This window comes from Oreochromis aureus, linkage group 7, assembly GCF_013358895.1.
Source record: "Oreochromis aureus strain Israel breed Guangdong linkage group 7, ZZ_aureus, whole genome shotgun sequence".
Taxonomy (NCBI): Eukaryota; Metazoa; Chordata; class Actinopteri; order Cichliformes; family Cichlidae; genus Oreochromis; species Oreochromis aureus.
In genome coordinates, this window is record NC_052948.1 from 54431374 (window position 1) to 54446876 (window position 15503).

The window sequence follows — 15503 nt, forward strand, 5'->3', positions numbered from 1 at the left end:
ATGTAAATGTAGTAGGAAAAAAAGGCAACATTTGTATCTGAGATACAGTGGAGTACAAATACTTTGCATGGTGAATTGTATTTAGGTTGACTTAAATAGCTCACTTTGGCAGCACTTGTGACCTCACCATTTCATCTTCTGCTGATGAAATGAGAGTGGACGGATTTAGTTGAACTGAGAGAGAGAGAGAGGGGGGAATGAAGAGAGAAAGGGAGGCGGAGCGATGCTCTTACTACAGTGTGTGTGTGTGCTGAGGAGGCTGTCAGTGAGGATAGTGGTACAAAGGATGCTGAATGCTGAAGCTGTGCTGTTGGCATTATACCTCTTGTCACAGTGAAGCAGCCTGCTCCTGGCAGAAAAAAAGAACAACACAACATCCGTCTGAACACCTCAGGTAAGTCCTCACACCCTCTTTCATTTATTTTAATAATATGAAGAAAATGACCTTGGAAAGCTTTTAGTTTAGACTTTTTTTTCCCCCCCATTTTTGTTTCTTACTTCTTCCTTGCTTCACCGCTACCTCTGAATTTTGCGTAGTCTCTGGTTTACTTTAAATACTATATGTACTTTATTCAAACAGTCTTAAAAAAAATGAGTGCTAACTTGAAACACTTAAATTTAGATATTATCCTAAAAGCTCAGATTTTTCGTTTAAATAATAAAAGAATGTAAAAGCTCTGACACCAGTTTATAAGTTTATAAAATTCTTTATCCATATTAGCATATTTTGGATTCATTTTAATACAGTTATATGACATTACATGCATTTGACTAAACAAATTACCTAATGCCTGTACTACAAATTCTTGGTTTTTGCTGGCTGACATTTGACTTGACAATGGTGTAGCTGTGATAAGCTAAAACCAGTCAGTCAGGCGCTGTAATTTGTAAAAGCTTAGTAGACAAACAGTCAAGTGTGTTTTATCCTCTTTTACACTAACTACTCATGACAAGCCTTTCCAGTCATGGTTTACATTAGAGGATGGAAACCGCTTTAAAAATTTTGCTTTAAGGGCAACACTGTTTTTATCTGTTATTTATTATTTTAGATTAGTGTTGGACAGAGCCAGCATAAATGTTCCACCATTTTTAATGAATTATTATATATGATATATAATATAATAATATATAATTATATTACTATATTTGGTATGTTTTTTAGATGGTAGGGGCTTTCCCTTCATTCTGTACTCCACTTCAGAATTTTCTTTGAGTGATTTCTGAAATGTTAAACATATAAAAACAGATAATGGTCATTTTGATAATGATTATGGTAGACAGGCGCAGCAGTCAATAAAATCACACAGGCACTGTAACTCCACACTTCATTGAGTTAATTTACTCTATGTTATCACTATAACCTCTAGATAGTCTCCTATACACTATGGGTGTTAGCTAGCTATATCATGTTAAGTTAGCTGAAGTTACCTATTCTACTGTCTTAGCTAGTTGTCTTATCTATTAATATTCTTGATATTTTAATGATAAGCTTGAGAAATCAATCTAGAGTTGATAGAGCCAATAATGTCAGAGCAGTTGAGAACTAGGCTGGTTCTGCCGTCTTCTTTATTTGCAAAGGGAATGAACCCACAACTTAGTGTCTAACATGCAGTGACACTGAAGAAGTCAAAACTGAGGACACAGAGATGAAGGGAGAGGAGGAAAATTTATGTAAAATTGTGTAAAATTGATAAGCAATACTATAACTCTTTAATCTTCGTTCTATCGTCTCTAACAGTTGGGTTCATTGAGCCCCCTCTTCTTTTCCATGCAGCCTATAATCCCTGCTAAAAATCCCTTTTGGCCCCGAAATCAGGTGCATTGGCTGCAATTTGAACGAGATGGATGCCTGTGGGTTACAGGGTGCTGAGCTCTCAGGTCCTGACTGATGTGGCTAATGTGCTTGAGGAGAAATGGTCAACGCTAGCTCTATACACCCTGACTGCTGAAGTCAGGGGAAAACCATCTTACTGCTTGGCTTTTTTTTCTTGCGTCTGTGTTTTTTGAGACATTTCCATTCGATACCTAATTGTCTTGAAAGCTGCTTTTTGCAGTAAAGCAGTTTGGTGATAAAATAGTTGTCAATATAAGGTCAGTTACAGCTATCTTAACCAGCTATACCTGCTTTTTAATGCTTGCGCTTTTAATGCAGTGGAAACATTTTCAGTCACTTGTTTTTTTGTATCTACAAACTTAATGTAAGTCAGTTATTCTAAACTTTGTTTCACTTCTTGGTCTCCACCATCTACTGAGGGATCTGACAGCAGTTTTGTTTCTGTTTTTTGTGAGCAGTATTTTAAGGAATACAACATTTAGAGTGGTACATCACAGGATTTAAGTACTTAAAGACAAACAACAAGACAACACAGAAGTGGGGAAGAAAATAGGGGAGGTGTAAATGTGAGTGGGTGTGGTTAATGTGAGGATGCTAATTTCTGTTCAGTCTGGGATGAATGCAGTTAGGAGGGGGAAAAGTTCAAAGTTCAAGTTTGTTTAATTTATATAGCACATTTATTTACAACAGCAACATTGACCAAAATGCTGGACAGAAGTACAAAATAACTTATAACTTATTATTACCAAATAACTCTCATACTGTCTTAAAAAAAAGAAAAAAAGAAATGGAGGTGAATATTATCTTCTGTTAATGATCATCGCATATATATATGTATATACAGTGGTGTGAAAAAGCGTTTGCCTCCTCATAGTGTTTTGCATATTTGTTACACTTATATGTTTCAGATCATCAAACAAATTCTTATTATTAGACAAAGATAACCTGAGTAAACACAAACTGCAGTTTTTAAATGATGATTTCATTGATTAATTGAGAAAGGTTATCCAAGCCTACTGCTCTTGTGTGAAAAAGTTATTGTCCCTCTTGTTAAATCATGAATTAACTGTGATTAACCACATGATTTGGAAAGCTGAGCTCAGTTTCATTAAACACACTCAGGCCTGTCCTGCTGAGTCAAGAAATCACTGAAATAGAACCTGTCTGACAAAGTAAAACAGGCTAAAAGACGTCAAAAAGCAACACTTCATATCACGCTTTAAAGAATACCTGAGAAACAAAGTCACTGACATCTATCAGTCTGAAAAGGGTTACAAAGATGTTTCTAAGGCTTTGGGACTCTATTGAACCACAGCGAGAGTCAATATACGCAAATCTGGAGTCTGGAATAAAACTAACACAGCATTTCAGAAAAGGAACATCATACCAATAGTGAAATATGGTGATGGTAGGGAGATCTGAGGCTCTTTTGCTGCCTCAGGACCTGGAAGACTTGTGGTAAATGGAACTATGGATTCTGCTGTCTACCAAAACATCTTGAAGAAGAATGTCCGGCCATCTGTTCATGACCTTAAGCTGAATGCACTTGGGTTCTGCAGCAGGACAATGATTCAAAACACACCAACAAGTCCACGTCTGAAAATGAAGACTTTGGAGTGGCTTTTTAAGTCCTGATGGTCCCAACCAGTTATTAGGTTTAGGGTGCAAACAGTTTTTCACATAGGATCATGTAGGTTTGGATTTCTTCCCCCTTCAATAATAAACACTTTTATTTAGAATTTTGTGCATTTTGTGTTTACTAAGATTCTTGAAAGTCCTTTTTGACCAGTTTCAGACATTTTTTTAAACTTGCATGGTAAGTTTCAGTCATGTTTCAGATCACATTACAGCACAGAGACTAGACAACTCTAGAGTCGTCTGGTCTCTGTGTTATTTAATGTTATTATGGACTCATATACAGTGCATATTCTGACACTGGCTCAGAGTATGGGCTGTATAACAATGATGGACTTGCAGTTGTGTTTATTGGTTTTCAGGAACAAGAAGTGACGATATTTGGATGAGAGGGTGGACTTGAGCTAAAACTAACTAGCTTGGTTAGTAAGCAATCCATAAACTGTACACATGCAACACAGTGACAAAACATGTAATGCTAATAAGTGCACACATTTTTCACAGCAAGCCAAAGTATTAGTCAGATAATTTCATTTAAACTCATTCATTTGATCCAAATGGCAACAACACCCTAAACACAGATGTTAGAGAGTTCAGTGGCACCCATTATTGGACATGAGCACATAGCAACTGCCTTAATCTGTTTGTGTCTGTACACCTGTCAGTCAATGCAGCCACACACCTAAGTTTAAAATTTAGTGCTTTCCAAATAAAGTTAAGATAGATCAAAGAGTTAAGCATAAAACTTAAGCATAAAAAATGTTTTTTTGTGAATGTGGCATGTTGTATAAAGGATTTTGAGTGCTCTGGGAGAGTAGAGAAGCACTATGTAAGAATCAGTCCATTTACCAAAATGGTTTCTTTTACCAGGATGTATACATGCTTTTTATTGCTATTTTAGTTGTGCAGTTTAACATGGGCATGTATGGGGACTGACTTGCTCTTGGAACTGGCATCAAATGCCCATTAGAAGAACTGCAGTTTTTGGCACAAAGGCCCCAGAGGTTGCCTTGTGGGTCAGAGAATAAAGGTGCCTTTGTGGATATCTGGAGATGGTAGTAGTTCGTAATTTAAATATTAAACAATAATACTGACTAACTAAAAATAAAGTTCCACCCTCAGAAGCTTGTATTTCCCACAATCCAATGCCTTGAGACCGATCGTGGCTCAAGAGTTGGCAGTTCGTCTTGTAATCGGAAGGTTGCCGGTCCGAGCCCCGACTCGGACAGTCTCGGTCGTTGTGTCCTTGGGCAAGACATTTCACCCGTTGCCTACTGGTGGTGGTCAGAGGGCCTGGTGGCGCCAGTGTCTGGCAGCCTCGCCTCTGTCAGTGCGCCCCAGGGCAGCTGTGGCTACAATGTAGCTTGCCATCACCAGTGTGTGAATGTGTGTTTGAATGGGTGAATGACTGAATGTAGTGTAAAGCGTTTTGGGGTCCTTAGGGACTAAGTAAAGCGCTATACAAATACAGGCCATTTACCATTTTGAGAGCACAAGTATATGTCAACCTGCCTATGAACACAGAAAGATAAACAAACTAAAAAAATAAAACCCTTGTAGGACTACAGAGATGGTAAATAAAAACAAAACTGTTGAATATTGATAGTACCAGCTGAAATTAATTAAAAGATATGTTTTTGTTATAATTCCAGCCTTTAATGATAAAATAATCGTAAATTAACCCAGCATTAGTAGAGTTCCCTTAGAGTTTGTTGCAACCTGACTTATGATTTCTACATGTAGACGTTTTATTGCAAACAACGTCTAAGAGATAATGTTATAGTTTTACTCTAAAACTGATTACAAGAGAAATGCTGCAGCATTAGCTTATGGTGGAGTATCTAAGACATCTTCATTCTCCAACTTAGGACTTCATCTAATAAATATCAAATGCATTCATAGGGCACTAATCTATTGTATGTTTTAGGGTAAAAAATAAACAGCTGCCATATGTTTTGCACCATTCCAGTTAAGTGAGTGAAATCGCCTTTTTGATGATAAATTGGTGTCGTGGTAGGGGTTGTGTCCATTTTGCCCTAATCCATTACAACAATCAATTGAAAGTGATGAATTTCAGATTTCCCATTACTTCCAGTGGGGGCTGTTTCCACATGAGCTCATTCACTGGAGCATTTAGCAGTATTGACCATTGAATTGGTTATACTCTTCCTCATTTCTGCAGCTGAGGCATTATTGTTTTCAGTGGGAATTGTCTCAACACAGCAGGAACAGCAGATGTGCTGCACAAATCCACTGTGGCTAGGATTGTTTGATTAGCTGTGTACTGTGAGCACACTTAAATTGTTCACAGACAGGAAGAATAGGTGGGCAGATGTGATTATCTAACAAAAGCACAGCTGTAAACAGAAAACTGATATGACACTTTTATGTGCTGCTGCTGTGTGAATCTGTCCCTTGCATGACCCAAATATTTTTTCAGGAGCCTCAGGGCAAAAATGTCCAACACACAACATGCCACCAGCGATCTGTGCATCAACCAACAACAAACTGTTATTTGGGTTTCTTATTTGGTTAAAAAAAACCCTACATACAGGAGTCCTAGCGTCAATGGATTCCAGAAAGACAGATGCATTGAATTAAATACTTCATAGCCTTTTGCAAGGAAGTGTTCTTTGTTTTGTAATTACTAGAAGACGTCAGAAGACCTCCATATCATTACACCAGAAACAAGCTAACACAAAGATAAGAGGCAAGAAGAGCCTTGGTAGAAAAGTGACTAATTTAGCTACTAAAAATTAGTATTCACCACTAAAAGATGCCATTGAAACTGAAAGGACTTTAGATGTCTTCATACTTTATGGGTACAGTAGTGCACCAAGTTCATTTCTTGTCTATGAGTTGTTACTGGATGCAGCTACCATTCCTAAGCTAGTCAATAGAACACCTAACCCTGAATGATCATCATATCTTAAAAACCTCTAAATATCATATAATCCAAGGAGAGTATTTTCTCTCCGAGTGCAGGCTTACATCTGGTTCCCAGAGTTTGTAAGAATGAAGGCACAATCTTTAGCCAATGGAACCAGCTCCCATTTTGGGTTCAAGAAACAGATGGCCTCTCTACTAAAATAAAGCTTATAGTGCAGGTGACCCTGAACAATATGCTACTATAAGTTGCTGTGGGCCTTCCTAGACTGAGGGGTGAAACCAGAACGAGATGTTCCTTCCTTTCTTCTCCACCTATCTATTTTCAGTCCTGATGCATTTATGTATAGCTGCTACTGCATATCATTAACTTTTCTCTCTTGTAATTTGTGTTTTGCTCTTTTCTCTTAATTCTCGTTCTTATTTTTTCCTGCTTCTCTTTCTTCTCACAATTCAACTGGGCTGCCTCTCCCTAAGCCTGGTTTTTATCAGAGTTCTCTTTCTGTGAATAATTATTTATATAGGTTTAGAGGTTATTCCTTCCCACTGTTGCTAAGAATAGACTAGAACAGAATATGTGAAGAACAAATAGCATTCTTAGCCTAGACAATAGTATCTCTCTGGACTCACAGTTTTAGTGTAGCACCTCTTCTCTTGTCAGCCAGTCAATCCCTTTGTCATTCAGCTGAATTAGTAAATTCAGCTCTTGAGAAATAGCCAACTTTGAAAAGCTCACTTTGTTCTCTCACTGCAATCTTTTTTGTCTGAAATCACCAGTTTTCGAGATAACGGTAAGATCCAAAAGACAAATCAATTGGATTTAAAATAAACTGCACATTATCTGAAAATTGTTGCAGCAATTCATTTCTATAAATGTTACCTCCTGTTTTTCAAGCATTTCTCTCAAATGCATTGAAAAATTAATCCTTAATTAGTGGGCGTGGGAAAGAAGGGTTGCATCTGATGACCCAAAGAAACACAAATCTTTTCTTTCGGGAGTTTCATTAGAAGATCATGTTCTTCTTTTCTGAGCACTTAATGGATTTCTAAACAATATTGGCTTGAAAATTAAAAGTATTTGGTACTAAAATGTAGTGGAGTAGAAATACAAACTGGCATTAAATAGAAATACTCAGGCAACTCAAAAAAGTATTTTATTACTTTTAACTTTGCCACCCTTTTATCCAACCTCTTTAGCATTAAAGTAAGCAGTGTGGAAATTACCTCTGTCTGCATTCTTTCACACACACACACACACACACACACACACACACACACACACACACACACACACACACACACACACACACACACACACACACACACAGAAATGAGAAGCAGATAGCACAGATGAGAAACAGACATGGGAAGTCTGACGTTTGTGTTCTGGTTTGCTCAGTTTAATGGTTTCAGTGCTGCCCCTGGTGTTTACACAGAATCTGTGATTTCCACTCATTGCTCACCATATGGGCATGTGCTCTTGTTATGGACTTGCCATGCAAAGCAATCTTGCCTGCCACACACACACACACACACACACACACACACACACACACACACACACACACACACACACACACACACACACACACACACACACACACACACACGGGAGCCACAGTGAAGTGAACACAGTGTGTACACACTGCTGCCAATACAATGTTTTTTCCTGTTCCATGTATCTCCTTTTAATTTAATAAAAAGTCCTGCCAATGAGAACATATTTTTTATATATATGCTGCAGTTGCATTAAAATGTATTTTTCTTATTAGTTTAAAAACCTAAGAGAAAACAGGAAGCAAGAACACATGCAACAAATGACCCTTTTTAATGAATTGCAGGTGTCTGCTTAAAGCTATCAGAATGCTCTAAATCCAGATAGACAAGAAATCCAAACAGATTTGGGCAGCACGGTGGCACAGTAGTTACAACTGTCATCTCACAGAAAATGGGTTCTGGGTTTGAATCTCCTTGTCAGCTGGGGTATTTTTGTGTGGCTCTGTGAGTTTCCGCCGGCTCTCTCCAATAGTCCTAAGACATGAGTGTAAATGGCTATTCTGTTGGCTGGTTGCGTGAACACAAGGTACAAGGTATAGTACATGGAATAAAGTGCTATGTAAATTATCAGTGAAATGTGTGGCTACAAGTGCTTTAAGTAGTGAGTAAGACTGCTATATAAATGCCATGCATACAGCACTTTTTATCTGTCAGACAAATGATATATTAGGTGCCCCACTGGGGTTCAGTACATTACCCAAAAACATTTTGAGGCACTGTGAGACCCTTTAGAAGTAAACGCTGTCAGCATACTGATGTTTAGTCTGTTTACTATGAAAAACATATTCTTAGCATAGTGTGTGAACATGCAATTAATTGCTAATTAGCAATGAACACTAATTACACTTGAGGCTGATGCTAAAGTCTTTGAGGTATTTCACTGTGATAGAGATAAGTGCATATAGCACCTTTCAGAAGAAATGTTCCAAAAGGTTTTAGTTCAAAAGTGTGAAAATAAGCAAGAGAAATGCAACAACAAAAAGAAAAAGAACATAAAGCATTTCAAATGTCATTAAATCATCAGGACCACAGTTTCTGTAACAAATTTCACGGAGGTCCACAAAATCTTAAAGCAGTTGTTAAAACACTGTGCTCAGAACATCAAATGTATACGTAATGGTGTTGATGTACTAAAATGACACAGAACAGCATTAAATTAAAGAAATGTACAAATATGTGCAAAATTTTTTGTTTGTGTTGTTGTAATGTACCACTACATATTTGAAGATGACCACGTTATAAGTAATAATCAAATTTAAGTTTGAGGACAGTGAATCTATGAATAGATTTAGCCTTATGTAAATGTTGGGTCTGAATCTAGTTCAGGAACTGATTGTGCTAATGCACCAAACTCTGGTGAAATATGTTGTGGTAATCTCAACATCTGCTCAAAATGTGATCATTGTATTAGTAGTTGAGATATTTTAATCACAAATGCACTTTGGCCGACACTTCATGTCTTTTAAATACGCTATATAAATAAAGCTGACTTGACTTGACAAATGAACAGCTAAATTTTTATTTTTTAGCTGCTTTTTTTTTCCAAGGATTAAAATATTTCACTAAAAACTAAATATGTCAATGTCAGTCAGAGGAGAAGTAAGGGGCTCACTAAAGTCAGGAGATTCATCATACTGAGACCATGAATGTCTGTGTAAATGTAATCTCATCCAGTACTTATTGCATTATTTTGGTTGATAAATTAAAAGTACTAAGGTTGGTGCTGCACTGAAGTTTAGATAAATGTATCCTTTTTGTACCATGAACAAACTTAAATTGAAATCCATACAGTTCTCATTTCACTTGAAACAAAACATGTCAACCCCATCGTGGCACTAAATGAAAACTGAGGGAATCAACACAAATGTGTGGGTTTATCCTCTGGGGAACCTGAAAAACTGTAAAAAATGTAGTCCTACTCCATACAATAGTGAATATTCCACTTGCAAAAATAGGTTACTGCAAATTTTATTTCTGTTGCACATTAAAAAGCAACCAGGTTTACCGAGGTTGACTTGCTTTATGAGTTAGTTTAAACAAACAAGATAAAACCATGCATCAATAAAATAAATACAAGAAACAAAATCCAAATCAAACAAATATAATACGTTTGAATAAAAACAAACTAAAACAAAAAGACAGCGCAACGTAAAGACTCGAACTGAACTTGAATTAGAAGCCAAAGTAAAAAAAGTGATTTTTAAGACAGTATTTAGAAGACTGTATAGACTCTGCAGATCAAAGATCAAGTGGCAGGTTATTCTAGAGTCTAGGGCTAAATAAATAAATAAATAAAATGCATCCTCATGAGCAACTAAACTGTTCTCGTCCTGCTTTCATCCCTCGGTTTATTTGTAAACTATATGTTCTGACAGGAATATGTTTTTTATCCTGCTGATTCCTCTTCTACACAGACTAAGTACAGTCATTTCAGCTGTGTGTCAAAGCTTTGACTCACCTATGTTGGTATTTGGAGACTAGATTACTGTGCTTTTTACCAAGAGTTGTCAGACACAGGACTGGGGTGCTTGTGTGCATGTGGGTTAAGGGTTAAGAAGAATCATCAGGCAGGGGATAAAGTAGGTGGTGATGGGTCTTTGTAAAACTAAGCTCTGTAAGCTGCTTCTTTACAAGTCTGACAAGCCTCAGCAGAGGAAAAGAGAGACATATGGCACACCGCCTAAATAGATGGACAAATGATGAATGGGTGAAAGGATGAAGCTTTTGCAGAGGGTGCTGGTAAAGAAGTCAATGCGATCTGTGATGATTAGAGAAATGACAGCTGTGGGGACAGTATGAGGAAAGGAACGGATAATAAACAGGGGGATGCCGTGGAGTGGGATGATGAAAGTGTTGAATAGAAGAGGGTGCGTGCACATAGGAGTGCTGAAATGTTCCAGTCTAATTCAGATGGGAGTGTTTGAACTCCTTGGGGAATGTTCTGTGTACCATAAATAACTGGGATTTTGCTGTTGTAGTGATGAGGGTGCCTGGGCTTCCTGAGCTGGCTAACCTCATTTAAGGTCTAACAACGGATCTAATATGGCACAACCCACAACCTTAACATTTTGTCTTACCCCACCTATTGTATCTTTGAAACTCATTTTGTCTTAATCTTATTTAATTCCATTACTATCTTAAAGCCTTCTGGTTTTATTTGACAGCACTGACAAATCTTTTCAATTGATGGTATTGGCAACCCTAACCTTCAACCTCTTTTGGAGAAAAGCAAAACAGACTTCTCCTTTTGAAGAAACATTTTTTGTTGTGTGTCAGTTAGAATTATAATTTTCTTTTTTCCCTGGTTTCCAGGACTCAGAGACAACAATGCAATAAAAATGAAAAATGCAAAGTGGGATTGTCCACGATTAGAGTTTGGGTTAGGGTTGGGGTTGTCACTGATGCTGACTGAGATGTCCAAGAGTTAAATGAAGCATGTTAGGTTACATGGTGAGTCTACACTGGGGTTGGGGTTGTGAAGCAGATAAAATGTGTAGAACAAAGCACTGAATGAACACGTGGTTAAATGTGACTTCTAGTCAAAAAAACTTTGAGTAGTAAGTAAGACAAGAAAAGTATTATATACAAAAATCACTGATTATCTCTTCATCAAAGCAGCCGTTAGTGGTGGAATATATTAGGAAGCATCATTCTGTCCAGAAATTTGATTTTAGAAGCAGGAAATAAGGATTATTGTAAATTTTTATGCAGGTTCGACAATGGCCAAATTAATCGTTAGATAACTGGGTCAGAGCATCACCAAATCTGTTGCTCTTGTTGGGTGTTTCCAATCTGCAGTGGTCAGTATCGATCTAAAGTAGTGCAAGGAAGGAACACTGGTGAACCAGCGACAGGGTCATGGATTGCCAAGCCTCACTGATGCACATGGGAAGTGAAGGCTGGTCCATATGGTTCAATCCAATAGATGGGCTACTGTAGCTCAAGCTGGATATGGGCTACAGACTAATCATATTGCCCATGCACACCCCTGTCCACTCCTGAAAGTGCCAACAATGAAGATGTGAGCACCAGAACTGAACCATGGAGCAATGCCTGACGGGGACCTGATGGTCTGATGCATCATGTTTTCGTTTACATCATCTAGATAGCTGGATGTGTGTGCTTCACTTAACTTGTGTGGAGTGTTCTAACAAGAAACCTTGGATCCTGCCATCCATGTGGATATAAAAATTGTTGCAGACCACACACTTTCATGTAAATGATATTCCCTGATGACTGTGGCGTCTTGCAGCAGAACAATGCCCCCTGCCACAGAGCAACAATGGTTCAGGAATGGTTTGAGGAGCACAACAACACATTTGAGGTGCTGACTTGGCCTCCAATTTTCTTGGATGTCAATCCAATTGAACATCTGTGGGATGTGAAATCCTAATCATTGGAGTAACTAAAAACATCCCTCTGAAAGATAATGAATGCCGCAAAGTCAGGTACAAGTGATAACTCCAATTACTGAGCATTTCTAACACAGTAAAGATGACAGTAAACAGAAGTGTCAGTTTGTACACAACCGAAGCAGCTTGCATCTTTATGTTTTGTGATGGATTACTAATTTGTGATTATATGTGTAGTTTAAAAACCCATATGAAAAGTACTTTTTGGATAATGACTAAATACTGAAGCAAAAACTGAGGGAGACCAGTTGACTGCAAGAACAGACTAAGACTAAGACCTGTATGGCCCCAGCCCAGATACTGTCATTTGGCTAAATCCCCTTGGTTTCCTTTTCCTTTGGGTCAGTTTGCATTGGTTTTCTTTTGGGTCACTCACTCTGAATGTAAAGTCTGTGGCATGCATATGTGGGAAACTCGCAGGGAAAAAGTGTATGCATGTTTATTATACTACGTATTGCAGTACTTGTAATGTTAATAAGAAACTGGAGAGAATGGTGATTGTAGAAGACCTATAAGCATTTTAAGTAACACTTGCAGGCTAATTGAATGGACAAGCACATGAACACATATTTTTGTGCATTTATTAAACCAAAGCAATAGTTTTTTTTGTATATATTCCTCTTATTTTGTATATCCCACTTGACTTTATATATTTCTCCTGTTTGTTATTTATTCCTACTGTCTACTATTTATATTTTATTCCAGCACAGTAGATTTAAATTTCTCTGTTACTTATCTCCATCATTATAGAGTCATTAACCCTGGCTTCACCTCACAAGTTATGACCTCTAATCTCAAATGTCTATACACACACACACACACACACACACACACACACACACACACACACACACACACACACACACACACACACACACACACACACACACACACACACACACACACACACACACGTACATGTAAGTGCCAGTGATCCCTGGAGCCAATTTCACCTCTCTGTCAACTTACACTATAAAAAAGTTCTAAATCAAGCCAGGCTTGATGTGGTGACATGTGTCCTTGGTGTAGGGCAGGAGTTCAAGATGTGTGGTCTTCTTATGTGGTTTTCTAAGGAAAGCACATCATCTTTCTCATCATGAACATGGAACAGATTGTGGCTTTTCGACATTTAAAAAAACCCAAAACCCTGATATGCATTTGTAGGGTTTTCTCCCCTAACTTTTTGCGATTCTGCTTGTGGACCAGAAGCTTTGTTTCTTGTGGTTCTATAAATAGACTCCCTCCTATGTGTCCAGAAGCATCACTTATAGGTGACCAACACACCTCTGCAGGTCCCTTTCAGTTCAAATGAGCAGCAGTTTGCCACTGAGGTCTTTTCGAGTCACTGAGCTCTTGACACATTGATGTGGACTGTAACCTGCCATCTGTCAGGGAAAGGTCATCTTAACTGATTGTATCTTTGATGTCATCTGTTTGGTCATTGCTCAATGTCAGCTCCCTTAGCTCTTTGCTCACTATACTTTAAACCTTACATTGTGTTTGGTTCAAATTGAATCCATTTTGATATTTAGTCATAAAAATAACAAAATGTCATTCTTTTCTTGAATTGGATGATTTTTTCGGAAATTATACAAAAATGCACAAAAATGAAAATAATTTAAAATTTTATAGCATTGCATAGGTTCTACAAATTCTTGCATATTGATTTAGATTGATTGTAATATTGAGATGAGTCAAATTAGCAAAATAGTAGTTTTAGGAATATTGAAATTGTCAGTCTACAGATGTCATGTCTGTTCTTATTATATAGACAGATTATATAGATTATAGATTACATACATTATATAGAGTTATATGGGTACTTTCAGGCTGCCATGAGAACTTTATATGTTCCTGCCACATTTTCCAAGGCACCTGATGGTCTTTGATGGATCATGGTGGAATCTTAAAACAGTAAAATACTGTAGCAATACAGCAAAGGAGTGCTATTACATAGTGTATATATGCATCAGGGGCAACTTGGAGTTCAGCTTCAGCTTGGCCAAGAATAAGTTGGTACATGAACAGGAGGAGCCAGTCATCAATCCACAAACCTTCCAAGCAGTAACCACTACTACCCCATGATATAACAAAAATAACCTTAAAATAAAAAATTAGAACCCATTTACTCCAAACTAATTGATAACAGGGGGCTTCCGTTTCAGTGAGTGTGAAAAACACAGTACAGGTCCCCCACACACAAAGTTTCCCACAACTGCATTGAATGCACATACTAGTTTGTAATTTATGTAACTAGTTTGCACTCTGTTAATTAAGGTTGAATTAATATTGATAATTATAAATGGCAGCTATGAGGATTGGAAAGATCATTTTAAATTTTTCTTGGTTAAGAGTAGAGGACAGTGCTTTTCCATCCATCCATCACCCCAACCTCCGTACTGTTTCCATTTGGTTAAAAAATTTTTTTGATAAAGTTTTATATTTTCATTCATGTTTTGGTTCTATGTGCCCTAAGAAGATGGCAGCAGAGACTATCTGCAGACACTACTAAGATAAAAATACTAATGAAATATAACTTTAAATGTAATTAGTATTCCTAATTAATGTTAAAGCATTGATGAGGAGTTTCATGAGTCTAATTTTAATCTGCATGAAAAGAAATTCCATAGTGTTATTTGCAAGGTTGATACATACATACAATCTATCACTAAAGAAATATCATTTACATAAAGTTTTACAACTACATTCACATAGCTGAATGCTGGTGGCCCATGGAGACTCACCAGTGCAGCTTAATTACGAGTGGAGCAGCTCCGTTGTGATGGTATCACTGCTACAAAATCAGTATATGAGACACACCAAAAGGGCATGGGGTGAAAATAGGGATAATGCTGACATGCTGTCATGTGTAAGCGGTTTGGCCTTTTTAGCATGTGACATTGAGAATCAGATAGGAGTGTCATGCCCTGCTGCAGAGCCCAAGTGCACATTGATCTTCTCTAATGCAGTGAGCTCTCCTCTCAATGGTCAATTTCTAATGCACGTGCATGTGTGTGTGTGCAGAGTGATGATGCAGAGATGATGAGAAACAACCAATTGGAACTCTAATTCATGATTTATGTGATCTATTATATGCAGTATAAATTAACAATATTCTCTGCTATAACTATCTGTAGTCTGACTGACTGATGCTAACTATGGAATAGTTGGTGCCTTTG

The 15503-nt window shown here is 37.5% G+C and overlaps 1 protein-coding gene across 1 annotated transcript in view; it reads left to right on the forward strand.

Annotated features, from left to right (window-relative positions):
• The first annotated feature begins 277 nt into the window (after window positions 1-277).
• Window positions 278-15503, forward strand: part of rph3aa (rabphilin 3A homolog (mouse), a) — a 38568-nt gene continuing 23342 nt past the window's right edge. The window contains exon 1 of the mRNA XM_031730806.2: window positions 278-394. Coding sequence (XP_031586666.2) covers window positions 294-394 — 101 coding nt within the window. The 5' untranslated portion in view covers window positions 278-293. The remainder of the gene's footprint in view (window positions 395-15503) is intronic.